Source organism: Eulemur rufifrons, chromosome 28 (genome assembly GCF_041146395.1).
Source record: "Eulemur rufifrons isolate Redbay chromosome 28, OSU_ERuf_1, whole genome shotgun sequence".
NCBI lineage: Eukaryota > Metazoa > Chordata > Mammalia > Primates > Lemuridae > Eulemur > Eulemur rufifrons.
In genome coordinates, this window is record NC_091010.1 from 13,433,030 (window position 1) to 13,453,010 (window position 19,981).

The 19,981-nt window shown below is 40.3% G+C and overlaps 2 protein-coding genes across 3 annotated transcripts in view; one reads left to right on the forward strand and one right to left on the reverse strand.

Moving 5' to 3' along the window:
- Nucleotides 1-12,842, reverse strand: part of GLUD1 (glutamate dehydrogenase 1) — a 36,168-nt gene extending 23,326 nt beyond the window's left edge. Inside the window, exon 1 of the mRNA XM_069460861.1 lies at nt 12,350-12,842. Within this exon, the coding sequence (XP_069316962.1) occupies nt 12,350-12,794 (445 nt within the window). The 5' untranslated portion in view covers nt 12,795-12,842. The remainder of the gene's footprint in view (nt 1-12,349) is intronic.
- Nucleotides 12,843-13,122: 280 nt separating this feature from the next.
- Nucleotides 13,123-19,981, forward strand: part of SHLD2 (shieldin complex subunit 2) — a 77,847-nt gene continuing 70,988 nt past the window's right edge. For both annotated transcript variants that reach the window (XM_069461051.1, XM_069461052.1), the window contains exons 1-3: nt 13,123-13,182; nt 14,308-14,363; nt 17,629-17,695. In XM_069461051.1, the coding sequence (XP_069317152.1) occupies nt 14,358-14,363; nt 17,629-17,695 (73 nt within the window). In that variant the 5' untranslated portion in view covers nt 13,123-13,182; nt 14,308-14,357. The remainder of the gene's footprint in view (nt 13,183-14,307; nt 14,364-17,628; nt 17,696-19,981) is intronic.

Consider the following 19,981-nt stretch of genomic DNA (forward strand, 5'->3'; position numbering starts at 1 on the left):
CTTAAGCGATCCTACTGCCTCAGCCTCCCGAGTAGCTGGGACTACAGGCATGCGCCACTATGCCCGGCTAATTTTTTCTATATAGATTTTTAGTTGTCCATATAATGTCTTTCTATTTTTAGTAGAGACGGGGTCTCACTCTTGCTCAGGCTGGTCTCGAACTCCTGACCTCGAGCGATCCACCCGCCTCGGCCTCCCAGAGTGTTAGGATTACAGGCGTGAGCCACCGCGCCCGGCCCATTCTTAACTCTTAAAATTTAATGGAAAAAAAAAAAAAAAGACAAAAAAGCCAAGGCCACAAAAATTTTGACATACATTTAAGTTTTAAGCTATTTACCATAAGCATCTACAAATACCATGAAAACACTAAAAAGTACTAAAAAGTTAAAGTATCAGGTCTTAAAAAGTACCCCAGAAAAAAAAAATCAAAATAAAATTTGTGGGGGGTGGAAATAATGGGGAGATGATGGTCAAAGCGTACAAAGCCTCAAGTGGACAGGAGGAATAAGGTATTTTTTTTGATACAAAGTACAGCATGGTGAATATAGTAAATGATAATGTATTGTACATTTCAGAATTCTAGGAGTAAATTTTAAACATTCTTACCACAAAAAATGGTAAGTCTTTGAAGCGATAGGCATGTTAATTAGCTTGATCTAAAAAAAAAAAAATAGCTTGATTTAATTATGCCACATTGTACTAATAGGTCATAAAATTATTCTGTACCCCATAAACATACACAACTATAATTTGTCAATTTACAATTAAAAAAATGAAAATTAAAAAGAAATAAAATTTGTAAGTACTATTAATAGGAAACATTCATGTCTTTAAAGCAAAAATTTGTTTAAAAACTAAAATGTGATTTTCAAATTATTAAAAACACTACTGAGGGCCGGGCGTGGTGCCTCATGCCTGTAATCCTAGCACTCTGGGAGGCCGAGGTGGGCGGATCGTTTGAGCTCAGAAGTTCGAGACCAGCCTGAGCAAGAGCGAGACCTCGTCTCTACTAAAAATACAAAGAAATTATTATGGACAGCTAAAAATATATATAGAAAAAATTAGCCAGGCATGGTGGTGCATGCCTGTAGTCCCAGCTACTCGGGAGGCTGAGGCAGGAGGATCGCTTGAGCTTAGGAGTTTGAGGTTGCTGTGAGCTAGGCTGACGCCACGGCACTCTAGCCCGGGCAACAGAGCAAGACTCTGTTTCAAAAAAAAAAACCACTACTAAGTAATACAGCAGGTGGGGCGCCGTGTCCAGGTGACCCAGCCTTCAGCATCTGCTTACCTGGAGGGGCGCTAACACTGCTCTCTGAGGCTTGGTGTCAGGACTTGCGCGAGACATGGCATGTGGGGCATCTGACACAGTGCCCTGCAAGCGGTCAATACTCACGTCTCAACTATTACCACTGCTGTAACATGTATTACACTGTAGCAGCACATAACAAAGCAATTTATTCAACAAAAAAGTCTAAACTGACAGGCATTTGAACAAATTTTAACAAACCTTGGTTTCATTACTTCTCAAGATAAATTCATAGGAGATATAAAACAATGTATTAATTAAGAATTAGTTTTTCTCCTTCTATACATTAATAGCTTTTTCATTGACAATTTTAGGAACCTGTGGAAGTAGTCACTATGTTATTTTAATTTTCCTTGCTTTCTTAAATGGGGGGAAAAGTTACTTTCCCTTATCTCAGAAACTTAAAAAATATTTATAATGTAATGTATTTCGTAGGAAACTAAAAACTGGACCAGTAATATTCATAAATCAAATAGTAAAAGCATTGAAATGGCAAGCCTAATAATCTAGACACAGATGCTAATTAGAAACCAGACCCCTCCTTCTACAAAACAGTATAAACAATATGTCCACTTTATTACAAAAGTCCTGGAATGATATGAGTCAGAAACTTTGCATGTATGATAAAAAACAACTTTCCACTGGATGGAACCCAGGAATTCTTGTTTGTAAAGTGAAATTTTCTTTCTCAGCCACACCCGTTTAGAGAGCACAACTGCCAGACACTGAAGAGTAGTTCTACTGATTACTTTTCATACCACAGGCATTATGTGCAGGTTATGGACCAATGAAGAACTTTCAGAGAACCGAGGCAAAGGAGGAGCTATAAGGAAAGGAGCAGAGCCTTAGCGGAATAGGCCCTGGAACAGATGAAGGTAGGCAGGAGACAGAAGTTAATGCAGGTGGTATTGCCTGGGCTAAAGAAGAAACATGTTTTTATTTTAACTTTCTAATTAATCAATGACACATACATGTTTTTAATTCTGGAAATTGGCAGGTATACTATTACAGGGATACTTAAACTGTTAATCTGAAAAACAAAAATCTCAAAAGTGCACCCATAAACAAACTACTCTGTAGCAATGTTTAAGACACAACAAACTCCAGTAAGACAAGAGATACCTACACTTACGGAAAACCAGTTGCTCTTTCTCCACTGGGAATGGGAACCAAAGATAACTACTAAAAATAAACTGTCACCTAAAAATTTTTAACCACATGGATATAAGAGATCTCAGTAAGAATATGACTAGAAAGAAAGAACGAACGAACGAACGAACTTCTTCATTCAGTGGATTTGGAGAAATTAGCACAATTGGAATATGTGAAGGACCAAATAACGCAACATATAGATCAAAGTTCTGAAAGAAGGGGAAAACCTAGCATTTCTGAATGCCTACTATATTTCAAACATACTCAATTCAAAGTTGTTCAATAAGGCAAAATATTAGGTAATATACACATACATACAAGAAAATCAGAAAATCTTAGAATATTTTAAACCAAAATGAAGCAAGAAAGATCTTATTTACAGTCTGAATATTGTCACTTTTTATAAAACCAAGCCTTTCTTCCTTTTCTATGGGATAGAACATGTGGCTGAGAACACTAAAGGTGAGCAGGACCAACAGGGATAGAATGGGGTGGGGGTGAGACACAAGACAAACTAGAAGGATTAACATTTTATTCTGGAAATGGAAGAAAGTACATTATGATATTTTTGTATCTTAAAGTCTTAAAGCACTATGTTTTAGCCTCTAATGATACTGACATTACTAGTGCTTGAAAAGAGATCATCTGCGTCTGTGGTTGACAGTGCTAGCAGATTATCACTCCAACAAGAATGGAGGTGATGCTTTTAAGAAAGAGCAGGAGTCCAGGGCCGGCTAAGCTACAAAGCAAACGGGTTGGTTACACAGGCGTGGACCACAGAACTGAGGCCACTGGAAACAGGGCCTAAAAAACCAAGGACCACATTCTGACCTGCTGACAAAGTAATCTATGCATCCAGTTCACCAGAGGAAACTAAAGAAACACCACCTGTGACAATGTTTATTATTTATCAATCTCAGTAAAGTTGGGGGAAGGGCTAGGGATAGAATGAAGCACATACTATAATGGGAACTTTGAAATCATGCCTTCAATTCTCAACAGAAACTGGCTATATAGTTACTTTGAGTTAAACAGTATCTAGATGTTTCCAAAGAACATTCATGAAATGCATACATCTGCAAACCATACACAGCAAAACACTGCTCTGCTTTTAACTCAATTACCAGATATTCCTTAGCACATTCAAGAGTCTGAACGGAAGAAGTTTTTCTAGAAATAAAAACCCAAAGCAAAAACTAGCTGAAGTTGCTATAGTGATGGAGAAAACAAACCAGCTCATTACTTTAAATAAGATTCAGTGAAAACCACAACTGACTAGCTTGAATTTTTCTTCCTTTGGCTAGCTGACTCAAAACCAAACATACACACAAACGCCTCAGCCACTGAGTCATCACTGTTTTTTATAATTAATCATTAACTAAACATTTATAAAAATCCAAATGGTTTTTAAAATTACTTGAATCTGGATCTCTTAATAGGGTTTGATTTATTCATCAGAAATCCAATGTCCAGCTGTATTCTCCTACTTTTCCGTAACTATTTATTCAATAACCAAGAGTTCTAACACAAGCACAGAACCCCCAGAAAAGCAAGAAGGCCTTAGAACAACTCTTAAAATTCATGCACTAACACTCTTGTCACCTACTCACCAGAACCTATTTTCTCATTTAATATACTTTCCTAACTCACAATAATGTACTGTAACTTAACTCACAATGAGGAGAGGAAGGAAAGAAGCAGGGAGGAGTTAGTCATGACTACCAATCAGCAAGTAAAGACCATGTGAAACACTGTAAGTCTCAGCTACAAACTCAGACCTTTACCATGGGGACGGAGCATTGTATATAGGAGCTAAGAAAAACCATACTCTTTAATTGCTTTAGATAACATCAATGTACTGTTCTGTGTAAGAAGGCAGGGAAATATCACTTTTAGATTTTTGAGTCAAGAGTCTTGCTGTCTCCCAGGCTAGAGTGCAGCGCTGTCATCATAGCTTACAGCAACCCCAAACTCCTGGGCTTAAGCGATCCTCCCGCCTCAGCCTCCCACAGTGCTAGGATTATGGGCATGAGCCTCGTCAGGCTCACTTCAGATTTTTAACCCATTATCTAAATCTTTTATTTTAACCATTTTGAAGGGACAAACTTAAGCTTTCTGGGAAGCAAATGTTTAGCTGATATTGGAAAAATATTTCATTCCTTCTTTTCATTAAAATTTTAAAATTATATAACATATATATATTTACATCAGTATTTACTTATTCATTGATTGACTGATTGACAGGGTCTTGCTCTGTCACCCAGGCTGGAGTGTAGTGCTCACTGCAGCCTCAAATTCCTGAGCTCAAGCCATCCTCCTGCCTCAGCCTAGATAGCTGGGACTACACTACAGGTGCATGCCATGCCCAGCTAATTGAAAAAAATTTTTTTGTAGAGAATGGGTCTTGCTTATGTTGCCCAGGCTGGTCTCAAACTCCTGTCCTCAAGCTATCCTCCTGCCTTGGCCTCCCAAAGTGCTGGGACTACACTATGCCTAGCCTGTTTTCATTAAAATTTAAATATAGAAAAAGCTGAAGACTCCCTTTGACTACCACTTGTGACCCTAGCCTTCTCTTCAGGGGTGCCCATTCTTAGCAATTTAAATGTATATCCCTCAAAAATCATTTTCCCTGCATTTATATCCATACATATCTAGAAAACATATAGCTTTGTTTTCTGAAATATTTAACTTACTGCCCAATGGAGGGAAGATTATACATTAAAAGAGGAATCTTGCTAATTTTTTAATAGATTCCTTATGCTGATCATGATTAACAGCAAACTTAGCCACAACTTCATAATAAAAAGGTCTTAGATTGATGGTAGTTAAACCGGTGAATATAAAGTTGCATAACATTTAGCAAAAGTGGTAATGTTATAAAAAGGTTCAAGGGAGTAAAGGCTTGAAACCTCAGATATATGGTTTCATATAAATCATTTACAAGTCTAGGTGACATTTGAGATGGGTCTTAGAGAGGAAGAGGAGTTACAGGGAGGCAGGAGGAAAGCCATGGGCAGGCACCACAGGCCCAGGGACCATACTAGGTAAGGGCATGATGGAGAAAAACACATGCCTGTATTTCCATCTTCCTAAGGATCATTCTTAAACCAGATTTTTATTTTCAAAATCCAATGCTTTTTCCTATTTACCCTTTTCTACCAGTCTCTCAGGCTATAAATTCTGTAGTTATCTCTGACTCAACTCTCCTTCATCCTATATATCTTACCTGTTGGGGAATACCGTACTGTCCTTTCCTCTTCATTTTCTCTGCTATTACCTGTCACTTCATTCTCAGTTCTACTGCTGCCTAGCTTTCTGTGTCCTCCCACGTTTATCAGGATATCCAATAAACCTAAAAGGAAAACTTTCTTCTTATACACTTGACACCAAATGTGTGGGTTTTCCGCACTAAGCAATTCTCCAATCCTCTTGGACATCAGCTGTGTGTCCTACAATATAACTCAATTCTGACACTAACTACCCAGAATTAGCACAGACCCCACAGCTTAAGGTTGCAGTCTCACAAGACTGTTCCCCACTTCAGATGCCAGTTGCCAAGTATTGGATGCCCAGGGCACCTATACTTCTGTTCAACTTGGCTATAAACCAGGGGTTCCCCCAACCCCCTCCTCATATTCAATAATCTGCTATAACGGCTCACAGAAGTCAGGGAAACACTTTACTTATGTAAAGGATACAAATGAACAGCCAGACTAAGAGGTCCACAGGGTGGTGTCTGCAAGGTCCCCAGTGCAGGAGCTTCTGTCCCTGAGGAGTTGGGAGAACACCACCCTCCCCACATATAGATGCATTCACCAACCTGGAAGCTCTCTGAACCCCTCTTCCTCCAACCAACATTTAGGGTTTTTATGGAGGTTCCTTTAAAAAGTCATGACTGTTTGTTGACTGAACTCAATCTTTAGTCCCTTTCCAACCCCCAGAGGTTGGAGAGTAGGGCTGAAAATTCCAAATTTCTAACCATGGCTATCTTTCTGGCGACCAGTCCCCATCTTGAAGCTATCCAGGAGCCCACCAAGAGTAGCCTAGTTAGAACAAAAGATACTCCTATTACCCAGGAAATTCCAAGGAACTTAGGAGCTCTTTGTTGGGAACGAGGCACAGAGACCAAATATTAATATATTTATTATGTCACAAATCTTTATTTCTCATTATTTACAAACACACGGTCTGTCCTGACCCCTCACATATAGTTCCACCTCCTGCCTCCGGCTGAAATCACGCCCTCTTCTCTTTATCTAAAATGGCCTCTCCTTGATCCAACACCTATCCAGCTTCCCCTACTTTCAGATGAAGACTGTTTCTCCCTAGTTGAACTCTATTGCAGTAACACATGGTTTAGTGTTTTTTCAATTGTCATTTATTGACTAGTTCCCAGAAAGGAAAATGTAGAAATAGAATACTGAGCTAAAACCAAAATGAGAAAAACAGAAAGACAGCACAGAAAAGATTTTGAAATTTGCTCTATTTGGGGGAAATCAATGAAAACATATTCCAAGGGTGGGGGGAAGAACAGGCTAACTATCAGAAATCTCTATGAACTAAGGAGTGTTCCTTAATTAAGCATAAAGTTCAGAGATCTTGCCTGCAGGGAAAAAAAGCCCCACATAATGGAAAATTTGATTTATTTAGAATGTAGGCTACAATTTATAACGAACACAGTCCTTATTCAGTAAATCCCCAATATGGGTACTATCACCCTTGATTATTCCTTTGCTCTTTCTCTCTTGGCAAAAGAAATTTAAAAAAAAAAAAAAAAAAAAAAGAGTTCACGTAAATCCTACTAAGGCCCAATAGGTAGAAAATGCTTTTTGAAAGTCCTATGTTGACATATTTATGACAATGATGAATGAAAAAAAGGAGCCATACTGTTGACAACCTTTATAATTTTCAGTTGTGTCATCTTTCACATTTTCCTCTAGCCTATAAGCAATTCCGAAAAATTAGGTCTGACTTTCTTTAAGAATAATCAAGAGAAATAATAGCAACTCATGGTAAACAAAGAATTTTCCTAGTTTTTAATGAAGAGACATTTAGAAGAAAGCCATTTCAAAATTATTCAGTTGAAAACCCTTAAAGATAAATGACACCTTGGTAGAAAAATGAGTTGTTCTGGCTAGTGCATTAATATGTTAAACACCAAAGGTCTTTAAGCCTCTTTTAATGGAAAACTGTCTTCAAAATGTTATTTCAGGCCGGGCGCGGTGGCTCACGCCTGTAATCCTAGCACTCTGGGAGGCCGAGGTGGGCGGATCGTTTGAGCTCAGGAGTTCGAGACCAGCCTGAGCAAGAGCGAGACCCCACCTCTACTAAAAATAGAAAGAAATTATATGGACAGCTAAAAATATATATAGAAAAAATTAGCCGGGCATGGTGGCGCATGCCTGTAGTCCCAGCTACTCGGGAGGCTGAGACAGGAGGATCGCTTGAGCTCAGGAGTTTGAGGTTGCTGTGAGCTAGGCTGACGCCACGGCACTCACTCTAGCCTGGGCAACAGAGTGAGACTCTGTCTCAAAAAAAAAAAAAAAAAAAAAAATGTTATTTCATTTCCTTAGCAATTAGAATACACCTCTAAAGATATCATCTATGATGAGTTTTATATGCAAAGTGATTTGAATGCATTATTTCCCAGGAAGAAGGTAGGTCTTCCAATAGCTTTTAGCAAATTTCAAAGGTATCACTATCCAAAGTACTAGGAATCATTGTGCTGATGGCATGGCATGGTTCTCAATCAGCACTTACCCCAAGATCCAATTTGTAACATTTTATGTGAATAAATTCCAGACAATACTGATTAAAGTGAGTGCTGGAATCAGATGATCGCAGTCTGAACCCCAACTCCACTATGTACTAGTCCTGTCACCACGCTAAAGGACACTTCACTCTTCAGCCTTAGTAGCCACATTTGGAAACTAGGGACAAGAGTGTATTTTATGACACATATAAGCAATGATATATGAAAAGTTCTTAGCAAAACATCTGGCACACACATAGAGCTCAATAAATGTTAGCTATTGGCCAGGCTTGGTGGCTCACGCCTGCGATCCTAGCACTCTGGGAGGCCAAGGCACAAGGATCACTTGAGGCCAGGAGTTTGAGACAAGCCTGACCAACATAGTGAGATCCCATCTCTACAAAAAATAGAAAAATTAGCTGGGGTGTGCTTGTAGTCCCAGCTGTCTTCCTGCACATGGGGTTTTACTGCCAAAGCAAACGTGCTAAATGGATTCACCCACACAACTGAAAGACGGAATAACAATCTGATGTATAGATCTCCATTATCATAGGTCTTCATTCTATAGCAAACTTGGTGGGGGAAAAATAGGCATTTGGCCTGGGGCAGCTGAGGCAGGAAGATGGCTTGTATCCAGGAGTTTGAGGTTGCAGTGAACTATGATGAAGCAACTGTACTCTAGCCTGGGCAACAGAGCGAGACTCTGTCTCCTAAAAAAAGAGGACAACTGGGTGGGGGGCAGGCTGGAAGAGAAAGTAAATTGACTCCTACATCAATGGATTGCTATCATCAATCCGTACTTCCCCCCACCAAACTGACTTTTAAAACTTCCTTCTAAAAAGGTAGGCTGGTCTCAATCAGAACCATGGCCAGTAAAATAATGAGAATTTACTCAGAGATAGTTAATAGGAACAACCTCTGATAATATTTTCCAACACACCAGAACCTTTGGACAAGTCTTCTCAAATAAGTTGCTTATTCAGACTATTCCCCTTTGCTAGAAATATTTTTAAGGCCTCACTTAAACTTCCCTTCAGACCCTCCACGTGCTCTTCCAAACCCTTAACAAAGGCAAATCTAACGGTCTTGGTTAAATACGGTATTTAGGAAAAGCGAAGCACAAAAACAGTATGTATTATTAAATATTTACTCTGAATAAAGTACGTATCAGCCACCTGCAGGTCTTAAAACCACCTGTTTCCCTTACAGAGATTGTAACAAGATAGTTGCTTTGCCTCAATCTTGAGAATTTTATTTTAGAAAATTCAGGTATAAGGTCACTTTTGTGGAAAGATTAAAATATAGAAAGCTGAGGGTGGGGAAAAGGATGGAGAAGGGCAGATGAGGTTTCTTTTGTGAAGAAAACTATGAGAGGCGACAGTTTAGTGGGGTAGGGGGAGAAGAGTGTACTAAAACATATTTAAGAGATTAAAAGAAAAGACCTCAAAAGTTCATAGAGATTACTCAAGGCATATTTTATCCCAGTCATCTAATATATTCTGTATTTCTAAGACCAGAGCGGGACCAAGAAGGTTAACAATTTCCTTGTAAGTTAAAAAAGCTTTAAATGTTTAAGTAGAGAAAAAAACCCACTGAAAATAAGTCCCTCTAGGGTGCACATTCTCTGCAATCAGACAAGGGTGATAAATGGGTAGGAAGATCTTGGGGTGTCTTGCAAGCAGAGCATGGATGTCTACAGTAGCCAAATTCTGCTGATCGTCTGTTTAGTATGCTGTTTATTATCTTAAACACACTTAAAATATTTTTAAGGGCTTTCACAGCTACATAATCCTCCCCAATCTACAAAGCCTTTCAAATTCCTAAGGATAATACATTTATCACTTCACAGAGGCCAATTTTCTTTCTTGTTTTTTTTTTTTTTTTTTTGAGACAGAGTCTCATTTTGTTGCCCAGGCTAGAGTGAGTGCCGTGACGTCAGCTTAGCTCACAGCAACCTCAAACTCCTGGGCTTAAGCGATCCTACTGCCTCAGCCTCCCGAGTAGCTGGGACTACAGGCATTCGCCACTATGCCCGGCTAATTTTTCTATATATATTTTTAGTTGTCCATATAATTTCTTTCTATTTTTAGTAGAGACGGGGTCTCGCTCTTGCTCAGGCTGGTCACGAACTCCTGACCTTGAGCGATCCACCCGCCTCAGCCTCCCAGAGTGCTAGGATTACAGGTGTGAGCCACCGCGCCCGGCCTCTTTCTTGTTTTATCATCTCACAATGCTTGCTACAGTTTACTAGTTACAATTCAGTTTCTCTGTGTTTATATGCTGGGAGTTAATGCTTTCAGTAGCATGCCTTCTGGTAAATGGGATAAACAGAAGAGAAAATTGTATCTTACACTCCAGTACAAGCAAGTGCTACAGTAACAGTGCTTTGGTATGGCTGATGCTATTTGTTGCTAGGTTCGATATTTTGGCACTAAAACTGCGGTGGCAACAACAGAAAGAGGACTGACAAACTATGGTAAACTTGAGTTGCTGTAGTGAGTCTGCGGAGCTGTGACTTACAAAGATAGGAAAGAGCTGAGCATCTGAAGAACAGAAGAATATGAAGAACTTTAAAGAGACCATATCAGATCCTGCAGAAAACCAAATAGATAGGTTTATTTATACATCTTTTAAGGGACTGGAAACGCTGCCAACAAGACAGTAAAATAAACTTGATGTCCATTTTAAGTAAACAATGCAACATCCTTGTTTGCTTATCTTGGGAGTCTGAACTTGTATTCCTGGTTTAAAGAACAAGGCAGCGCAGGAGATTGACAGTGTGTATATTTTATATGATTTCGGGGCTGGAAAGGAAATTAGAGGTCAAAGCGGTTCAAACATTGGTTTTAGCAGAGGAAACCAGAGAGCTAGAGGATAATTAAGCTCCAAAGGTAAGTCCTAGAAATAGGTGGGGTCAATGCAAATTTAGTAAATCATTAAACCCTTGGAAGCAACCTTTGTTCCTCTGCCGGGAACACCAGCAGAGCTCAAGTTTTTCTGGTCTAGAGAGAATTCTAAAAATTATCCTTTGAAGTCAGCTGGCATACTAGAAAGAGATCAGGACCGGGTTTAGGGAGACAAAGGGTCTAGCCCAACATCCTCTGTGCTTATCAGCCAATCCACCTCCAGCAAGATTCCTCACCTCCCTCGGTCCTTTATTCTACATTTTTTTGTTTGTTTTACAGTAGGAAAAAATGGTTTTGTCCTTTCTATTTTAGATTGCTTTTAAGTACCTTTAAAGAGGTGCTGTGAGATGCATTGGGGGGAAAAATTAAAAGCTTTTCTTTGCTTGAAGAAAGCAATCTGACTACAGAAGCCAAATTTACAGACATTCAAAAATTTAAACTACAGGATAACTCGGTGACTACCAAACTATCTGATTCAACTCCTTTCTTAAGTACTTTGTGTTTCCCGAAGCTCAAATCTGGTGCTAGCCAGGACCAGTACACACCCCCGGGGCTATTTCATTCCATTGGCTGGCAGGCCCTTCGGCAGCCTACACCCTTAGGATTTACTGTCAGGACGCCGGGTGTTTGTCAGATGTTACACTGCTCGTGTTTTTTTGTTTTTTGCACAAAACAGAATGCAAAAATAACTTAATTTAAAAGATTAACGTGTAATTAGTAAATTCCTTTGGTTAATAAAACTGCCTAAATTTCAATCCCAGAAGGCAAGTCATTTTCTCTATTCCTATATCATCTGTCACTGTTGTAACACAAGTAAAAAAAACCAGAAAATCTATTTCATACTTTGCATTCGGGGGAGAATCACAGAAGCCCACGAAAACTCGCAAAGCAGAATCAGACGGGCCGGTCATTCCCTTTCCTCGAAGTGCATTTCGGAAGGACACAGACACTGGCACCGAAAAAGGAGACCCGTGCAGTGTCCACTCTGCACACAATATCAACACATGCAGAGGCCCGGGATGATGCTCGCGGGGGAAGGGGGTAGGCCAACTGCAGGGCGGTTTTAAGGCGGAAAAAATCACTGTTCACAGAGCCTGCCACACCCGAGGCGGGGTGACCCGGCGGGGAGCGTGGGAGGGGGACACAGCCAGCCGCTGGGCCGGGCTAGAGCAGCGGCCCCGCACCGAAGGCGGCGGAGGGGCAGGGCGGACAGGACGCACAGCTGGTGCTCACCTCCTTTGCAGGGCGTGCGGTGCTGGCTGTGCTGGGCCCGGTAGCCCTCGATGACCTCCCAGGAGCCGTCGTCGCGCCGGATGGGGAAGGAGAGGCTCAGCACATGGTTGCAGGGCTTGATGATCCGCAGGATGCCGCGCACCCGGTTCCGCTTCTGTTCCTCGCTCTCTCGGGTCCTCAGGTCCTCCACCAGCTTGTCCTCCACGATGCTGGCGCCGCGGTCGAAGAAGCCCTCCACCATCTTGAAGAAGTTAGGGTCGTCCTCGCGGTCGCCCACCGCATCGCTGTAGTGGCGCCGGGAGGCCGGCGCGAGCCCCGGCTGCGGGGCGGCGGCGGGCTGCCCGCGGGCCCGGCCCAGCAGAGCGGCCGAGTCGGCGGCCGCCAAGCCCAGGACGGCCGGGCCGGCCCGGGACAGCAGCAGCGCTTCGCCCAGGTAGCGGTACATGGCGGCGGGCGGAGGCGAGGTGCGTGCGGGCCGCAGAAGACGCGCGCTCGGAGTCCCCGCGACGGAGGGAGGAAGGGCCCAGCGCGGGCTGCCCTTTTAAGCCGCAGCTTCCTGCCTGCCTGGCTATCCCCTCCCCTCGGGCGCTCGTCGCCTAACGGGGAGGGCGGACTTTGGGGGCCGCGCGCCGCCCAGGGCGCCGGGCCTCCGCCTCCGCCGCGGCCTCGCCCGGCCTCCCTGGCTGCGGCGCGTGCCGGCGGGTCGTCGGGGGCGCGCAGGCGCGGGCCTGCCCAGCGCGCATGCTCGCGCGGCCGTGGGGGGTGGGGAGGGGCGGGCTGCGGGGCTCAGGGTCTGCGGGAAGCCCGCCCTCTGCCTTCTGCTGGGCTCTCAGGTCTGTGAGCGACCCAGGTCGCCCAGGGCCCGGGGCGGGGGGCCTGGGCCTCTGGGGGGCGCTGAGAGGCCGAGTCTTGGGGAGCTGGGCGAGGGTGAGGCCGGGCGGTCTGGCCGAGGGCCCGGGCGAGTGAGTCACGGGCGCCCCTCCTTTCCGGCCGCGCGCGCGCGGTAGGGGCGGCCCACCAGGGCCTGGCCTCCGGCCGGGGCCGGGCTGCTCGGGGCCGGTCGCGGGGCGCCGGGACGTGGGCAGGAAGGCGAGACCAGGCGGCAGAGGTCGAAGGCCGGGCTAAGGGTTTGGCTTCATCCGCTGAGATTGAGGAGAGATTAGTGACATCCGGCGTGGGACTTTTGAGTGGCCTGCAGAAACTGGAAAGGACAAAGCCAGGGGGCTGGGGAATCTACTGTTGGGGAAAACTCGGCACTTGTCTTCGAGGCTGCATCAGAATAACGTTACCCACTCGCTTTTACCACTCAAGTTTTAAGTTTGTCCCAGTCAGCTAGTCAGCAATGTTGAGATAAAATAGTTGTGCAGATCATTGTTATATCACTCTACAGTTTACTGACTGTGGTTCTTTTTCGGAAATAGATACCAAAGTGGTCTAAAAATAAGACAAGGAAACTATAGAAATGCAATAATGCCCCAGGAAATTCCTTCTCAGGAATATTTGTATTCGTTAAATGACCCAGTATATGACTTACAAACTTTATGCTCTACGAGGGTCAAATTAGGTACTTATACATACTTGATGGCAAATGCTAGAGTTACACACTCCTGTGGATAAATTAGGTACTTGTAAAAGTCTAGTGACTGTCATTAAGTCAAGCCACTAGATGCCACCAGCGTTTGAGATCCCAGTGTACTTTGGTGGTTTTAAAACGACACGTTTTTGACCTGTAAAACTGTACTTCACTTTATCTATATTAGAATATGGAAGAGAAAGTTCTTAATTCTCAAAGTATTCTGTGAAGTATAAGGTGACTAACTACCTGGGTCAATTAAATTACATTCACATAAATGTACTCTCAGAGCAAAAATGATCTTTCCTTACAGATGGAACTTATATTTTACCTTATTTGCTAAATAAACCGTAGTCATTAATTATATTTGTATTGTGTTTTTCAGTGGAAAATATTCTCTGACCCGAATCCAGAATTTGTCTTGATGGTCAAAAGATGAAGGTATCAAATTTCCTTTTCGCTTGGTAGTATTATCATTTAACCTTTTTACATTGCAACCCTCACCCTCCTCAAAACCTGAAGTTTCAGAATGTGATTTAGCATTAGGAAACATATGGAAATTTTTTTCTTTTCAGATTTAATTCTTTGGTATGTTTTGAGGAAAGTGGTTTAAAAGCTCAGTACTACTGTCCTTGTTTGTCTCTTTCTTGATAACCCTGGCCTTCAGAACAATAAATGTTTAACTTTACCTCTTCTATGCTTTGTTCACCTGAATTCAAGAAGGTGGAATTCCAGAAGCTTTGGAAGGAGTGAGGAATAGAGCTGTGGAAATTATTTTTTACTGATTCTCCTGTGTCTAGATGTCTTACAAATTGGCTTCACGAGAACCCTATAAAATAGATGTTTTTATTTTTAAAATCTTCATTGTTTTTTAATTACATACAAATTGTAAAAAAAATTTGAACAGTACATACCATTTTTAAAAAAACAGTGAGTTATCCATGCCCTCTCCCCATTTAATAAATAGTTGAAATAGTTCTTTTAAGACTAAAGTATGTATTGTAATTCCTCATTTAATAGAAGGGAAGACTGAGGCCCACAGAGACCAAGTAAGTTGCTGATGATCACCTAGCTGGTAAATAGGCTAAGATTCAAAACCGTGTATCTGACTCCAAAGTTATACTATTTCTACTATCCCAAGAAATATTTTTAGTATTTGTTCCATTTAAGTTAAAAGTACTTACTGTGATGTAAAGTCTAATGAGTTTCCGCTTTATGTTTATGATTGTTTTTATAAAATATACATATAATTTTCAAATGTAAGTTTATTCGTAGTAATTTCCAGTTCAAAAGAAGACCAAAATTTAGTTTGAAGGTAATTTTGGTCATTGGTAGCATTCAACAGTGACAAATTAGTTTTCTGCCTTTGAGGTTTATATGAGTTTTCCTTCTTTAGCTGTTTTAAAATTCCAGGTCTGCTCTTTACCCATAGCATGCTTTTGTGCTTTCAGGCGCTTTTAAAAATATTTTAGAAGAAGAATGTTATTTAAAAAGACATAGCATATAAATACATGAACAACAGTCATTTAAAAAATAATTTGAAGAAGTTATACATACTTTCTACTTTCTGTCTTGCTAGATTTGTCTATTCTGGACATTTCATATAAATGAATCATACAATACGTGGTCCTTTGTGACTGCCTTCTTTCACTTAGCATAATGTTTTAAAGGTTTATCCACGTGGCATGTATCAATACTTCATTTATTTTTATGGCTGAATAATATTCCATTGTATGTATTTATCACATTTTGTTTATCCACTCATCATTGCTGGATATTTGGGTTATTTCCACTTTTTCGCCATTTTGAAGAATGCTGTTATGGACATTCTTGTATAAGTTTTATGTGAATATGTTTTCAGTTCTCTCAGGAATTGTAACTCCATGTTTAACCTTTCGAGAAACTGCCAAACTGTTTTTCACAACGGCTGCACCTTTTTAATTCCTACCAGCAGTGTATAAAGGTTCCAATTTCTCTACTTCCTCAGCAACGTTTGTTATGTGTCTTTTTGATTACAGGCATCCCAGTAGGTATGAAGTGGTATTTATTTGGAATTCCTTGATGGCTACTGATGTTGAACATCTTTTCATGTGCTTATTGGTCATTTGTTTATCTTCTTTGGAGTATCTGTTCAGGTCTTTAGTCCATTTTCAAGTTGGGTTATTTGTCTTTTTATTGTTGCGTTGTAAGAGTTCTTTATATGTTCTAGATATATATATGTCCCTTATCAGATAAATGATTTTCAAGTGTTTTCTTCCATGCTTTTGAGTTGTCTTTTTGAATTTTTTTTTTTTTTTTTTTTTTGAGACAGTGTCTCACTCTATTGCTTAGGTGAGTGCCTTGGCAACCTCAGACTCCTGGGCTCAAGTGATCCTCCTGCCTCAGCCTCCTGAGTAGCTGGGACTACAGGCGCGTGCCACCATGCCCAGCTAATTTTTTCTATTTTTAGTAGAGACAGGGTCTCGCTCTTGCTCAGGCTGATCTTGAACTTTTGAGCTCAAGCTATCCTCCTGCCTCGGCCTCCCAGAGTGCTAGGATTATAGGCGTGAGCCATCTCACCCGGTGTCTTTTTACATTTTTGATGGCATCTTTGAAGCACAAAAGTTTTTAATTTTGGTGAAGTCTAATTTATAAACATTTTCTTTCATTGCTTATGCTTTTGGTATCATATGTAAGAAATCATTGCCTAGAGATCATGAGGATTTACACCTATGTTTTCTTCTAAGAGTTTTATAGTTTTAGCTTTTACATTCAGGTCTTTGACCTATTTTTGAGTTAATTTTTGTATATAGCGTGAGAAGGGGGTCCAACTTCATTTTTGTGCATATGGATATCCAGTTGTCCCAGCACCATTTGTTCAAAAAACTATTTCTTCCTGATTGAATTGTCTTCACACTCTATGAAAAATAAATTGACCTAAATGTGAGGGTTTGTATCTGGACTTTCAGTTCTTTTCCATTCATCCATATGTTTATCCTTATGCCAGTACCACACTGTTTTGATTACTGTAGTTTTGTAGTAAGATTTGAAATTGGGAAATATGAGTCTTCCAACTTTGTTCTTTTTCCAGATTGGTTATTCCATGTCCCTTGAATTTCCATATGAATTTTAGGATCATGTTGTCAATTTCTGCAAAGAAATTAGCTGGAATTTTGATGGGGATTATGTTGAATCTGTAGATCAATTTGGGAATTAGTGCCATTGTAACAATATTACATCTTCTGATTCATTAACATGGGATGTTTTTCTATTTATTTAGTTCTTTTAAAACTTCTCTCAGCAGTGTGTTGTCATTTTTAGAGTGTAAGTTTTGTACTTCTTAAGAGCCCAGCAAGCTGTGATGGCAATTCTCCAAAGTTGTATGAGAAGTGAATCCCCAGAATTCTGTAGAATAAGATTGTTTCCTTAGTGGCCAGCATATTTCAACCCCAGGACGATTTAGAAGTAAGCATGGGATGCAAGAGAATCAAGGCCGTAGCGGTAATATTTTGGGTTTATAAACTTGTGTATATTTGTCTTAAGTATTTTAGGAGAATTGGCTTTTAAAATTTAAGGGATCAGTATGTGATTCCAAAATAAAATGTGTAATCAACTAATAAAAATATGTTTTGCACTTTTGTTAAGTTTATTAATAAGTATTTTATTCTTTTTGATGCTATTTTAAGTAGAATTAAAAAAAAAATTTTTTTTCTTCTCTGTTACCCAGGCTGACCTCGAACTCCTGGGCTCAAGCAATCCTCCAACTTCAGCCTGCAGAGTAACTGGGAGTACAGGTGAGTGCCAATATGCCTGGCTTGGAATTGTTTTCTTTCTTTCTTTTTTGTTTTTGAGTCAGAGTCTGGCTCTGTTGCCTGGGCTAGAGTGCTGTGGCGTCAGCCTAGCTCACAGCAACCTCAAACTCCTGGGCTCAAGCGATCCTTCTGCCTCAGCCTCCCGAGTAGCTGGGACTACAAACATGTGCCACCATGCCCGGCTAATTTTTTCTATATATTTTTAGTTGTTCAGCTAATTTCTTTCTATTTTTAGTAGAGACGGGGGTCTCGCTCTTGCTCAGGCTGGTCTCGAACTCCTGAGCTCAAACGATCCACCCTCCTCGGCCTCCCAGAGTGCTAGGATTACAGGCGTGAGCCACTGTGCCTGGCCGGAATTGTTTTCTTAACTTCATTTTCAGATTGTTCATTGCAAGTGTATAGTAATGCAATCATTTATTGTATATTGATCTTGTATGCTTCAGCCTTACCGAACTCATTTATTAGTTCTGATAGTTATTTTAGTGGATTCCTTAAGATTTTCTATATGTAAGATACTGTCATCTGCAAATAGAGATAGTTTTACTTCTTTCTTTCCAATCTGAATGTGTTTTGTTTCATTTTCTTACCTAATGCTTCTCATTCATTTTTGCTGTTGCATGGTATTTCTTTGTATGGATACATCATAATTATTTTTACCAGTCTCATTGACGGTAAAAAAATGAGTAGGTTGTTTCCAAATTCTTGCAGTTATAATAATGCTGCAGTAAATAATCTATTACATAGAACAACAATTCTCAAAGTTTAGTCTCAGGATTACTTTACTCTCTTATGTATAAGTTGTGAATTTGGGCTTAGAAAGAATTTAATAATTACGAGAATTTTGCTTTTCTATAAAGTTGCTTAGTTCATATTTGACATTGATACCCTATCTAGATAAAAAACATACAATAAAACAAATGATATCACAAATCAAACATTTAACGTTTAAAACAAAGACTTTTTTTTTAGAGATTGCTTTTTTAGTGTAAACAAGGAACTAAAAATCTTGAAATTTTTATCAGGTCTCAAGATTTTTAATTTTAATTGGTTTTAGTTCACTAGTGCTAGTTAATACTTCATTCATCAGCCAGATGAAAATGGGGCTAGAAGGGAACCCTCCACTAAGGAGGCAGCATATGTAAAGCTTGAAGATAAGTAAGACCATGGTTTCAAAATATAGGGTAGCATACACTTTGGTAAAATACAATTTCATCATTACAATAATTTGACTGAAATAACAAATTGGTTGAAAACAAATAACCCCTGGTTATAGATTTTTCAAGTATTGCTAATTTTTGTACATCATGGGTTGTTTTTCAAAGTTTTGTGCCAAAGTTTTCAGGAAAACTTTTTCTAATTGCTTTTGTGTTTCTAATTGATTTTCAGAAAAGTTTTTAAATTTGACTTTCTTCCCCTTTAGTGGGGCATGCTTTTGTAATAGACAAAAAACAACAAAAGAAAGTATATCGAAGAAAAAGATCTGAACTCTTCAGGGTTTGTAGTCTTTCTTCCTTTTAAAAAACTCATTTCTTAATGAATACCAATTATATCTGTTTGGCTGGTTTGGTTAAGTTTTCATTTTGCTGCATTGCTGAGTAACCGTCAACAAAGGTTTTATCACCTCTTGCTTAAGGGTTCCTTCCATGTTGTAAGTAAACATGGAAATCATGGTCAGATCTTTATCTCTTTAAGCATATTATGCAAGAAACCTGAGGTCTCTTAAAAATTAACTGTACTAAGGTAGGAGTCTGATTTCACCTATATGTTGTTATGTCTCTTTTTCTTTGTTTTTTAATTGAGGTTAGATTTTTTGTTTTCCTTATATAAAAAGGATAGCACATTCAGTTATTCAAGATGCCTTACCATTCAGCACTTTCTTTCTTTCTTTCTTTTTTTTTTTTTTTTTGAGACAGAGTCTTGCTCTGTCACCCAGTCTGGGGTGTCATCAGCTCACTGTAGCCTCAAACTCTGGGTTCAAGTGATCCTCCCACCACAGCTTCCTGAGTAGCTGAGACTACAGGTGCATGCTAATTTTTAAAATTTTTTGTAGAGATGAGGTCTTGCTGTGTTGCCCAGGCTGGTTTTGAACTCTTGGCCTCAAGTGATCCTCCTGCCTTGGCCTCCAAAAGTGCTGGGATTGCAGGCATTCAGAGGCCTGGGATTGGCCTCCCAATCCAAGCTGGGATTGGCCAACTCTGTTTATTAATCTATATGGAGGACCCTTTATAAAAACAAATCTTTATTCTATCTTCAACATTTTATCTTTGA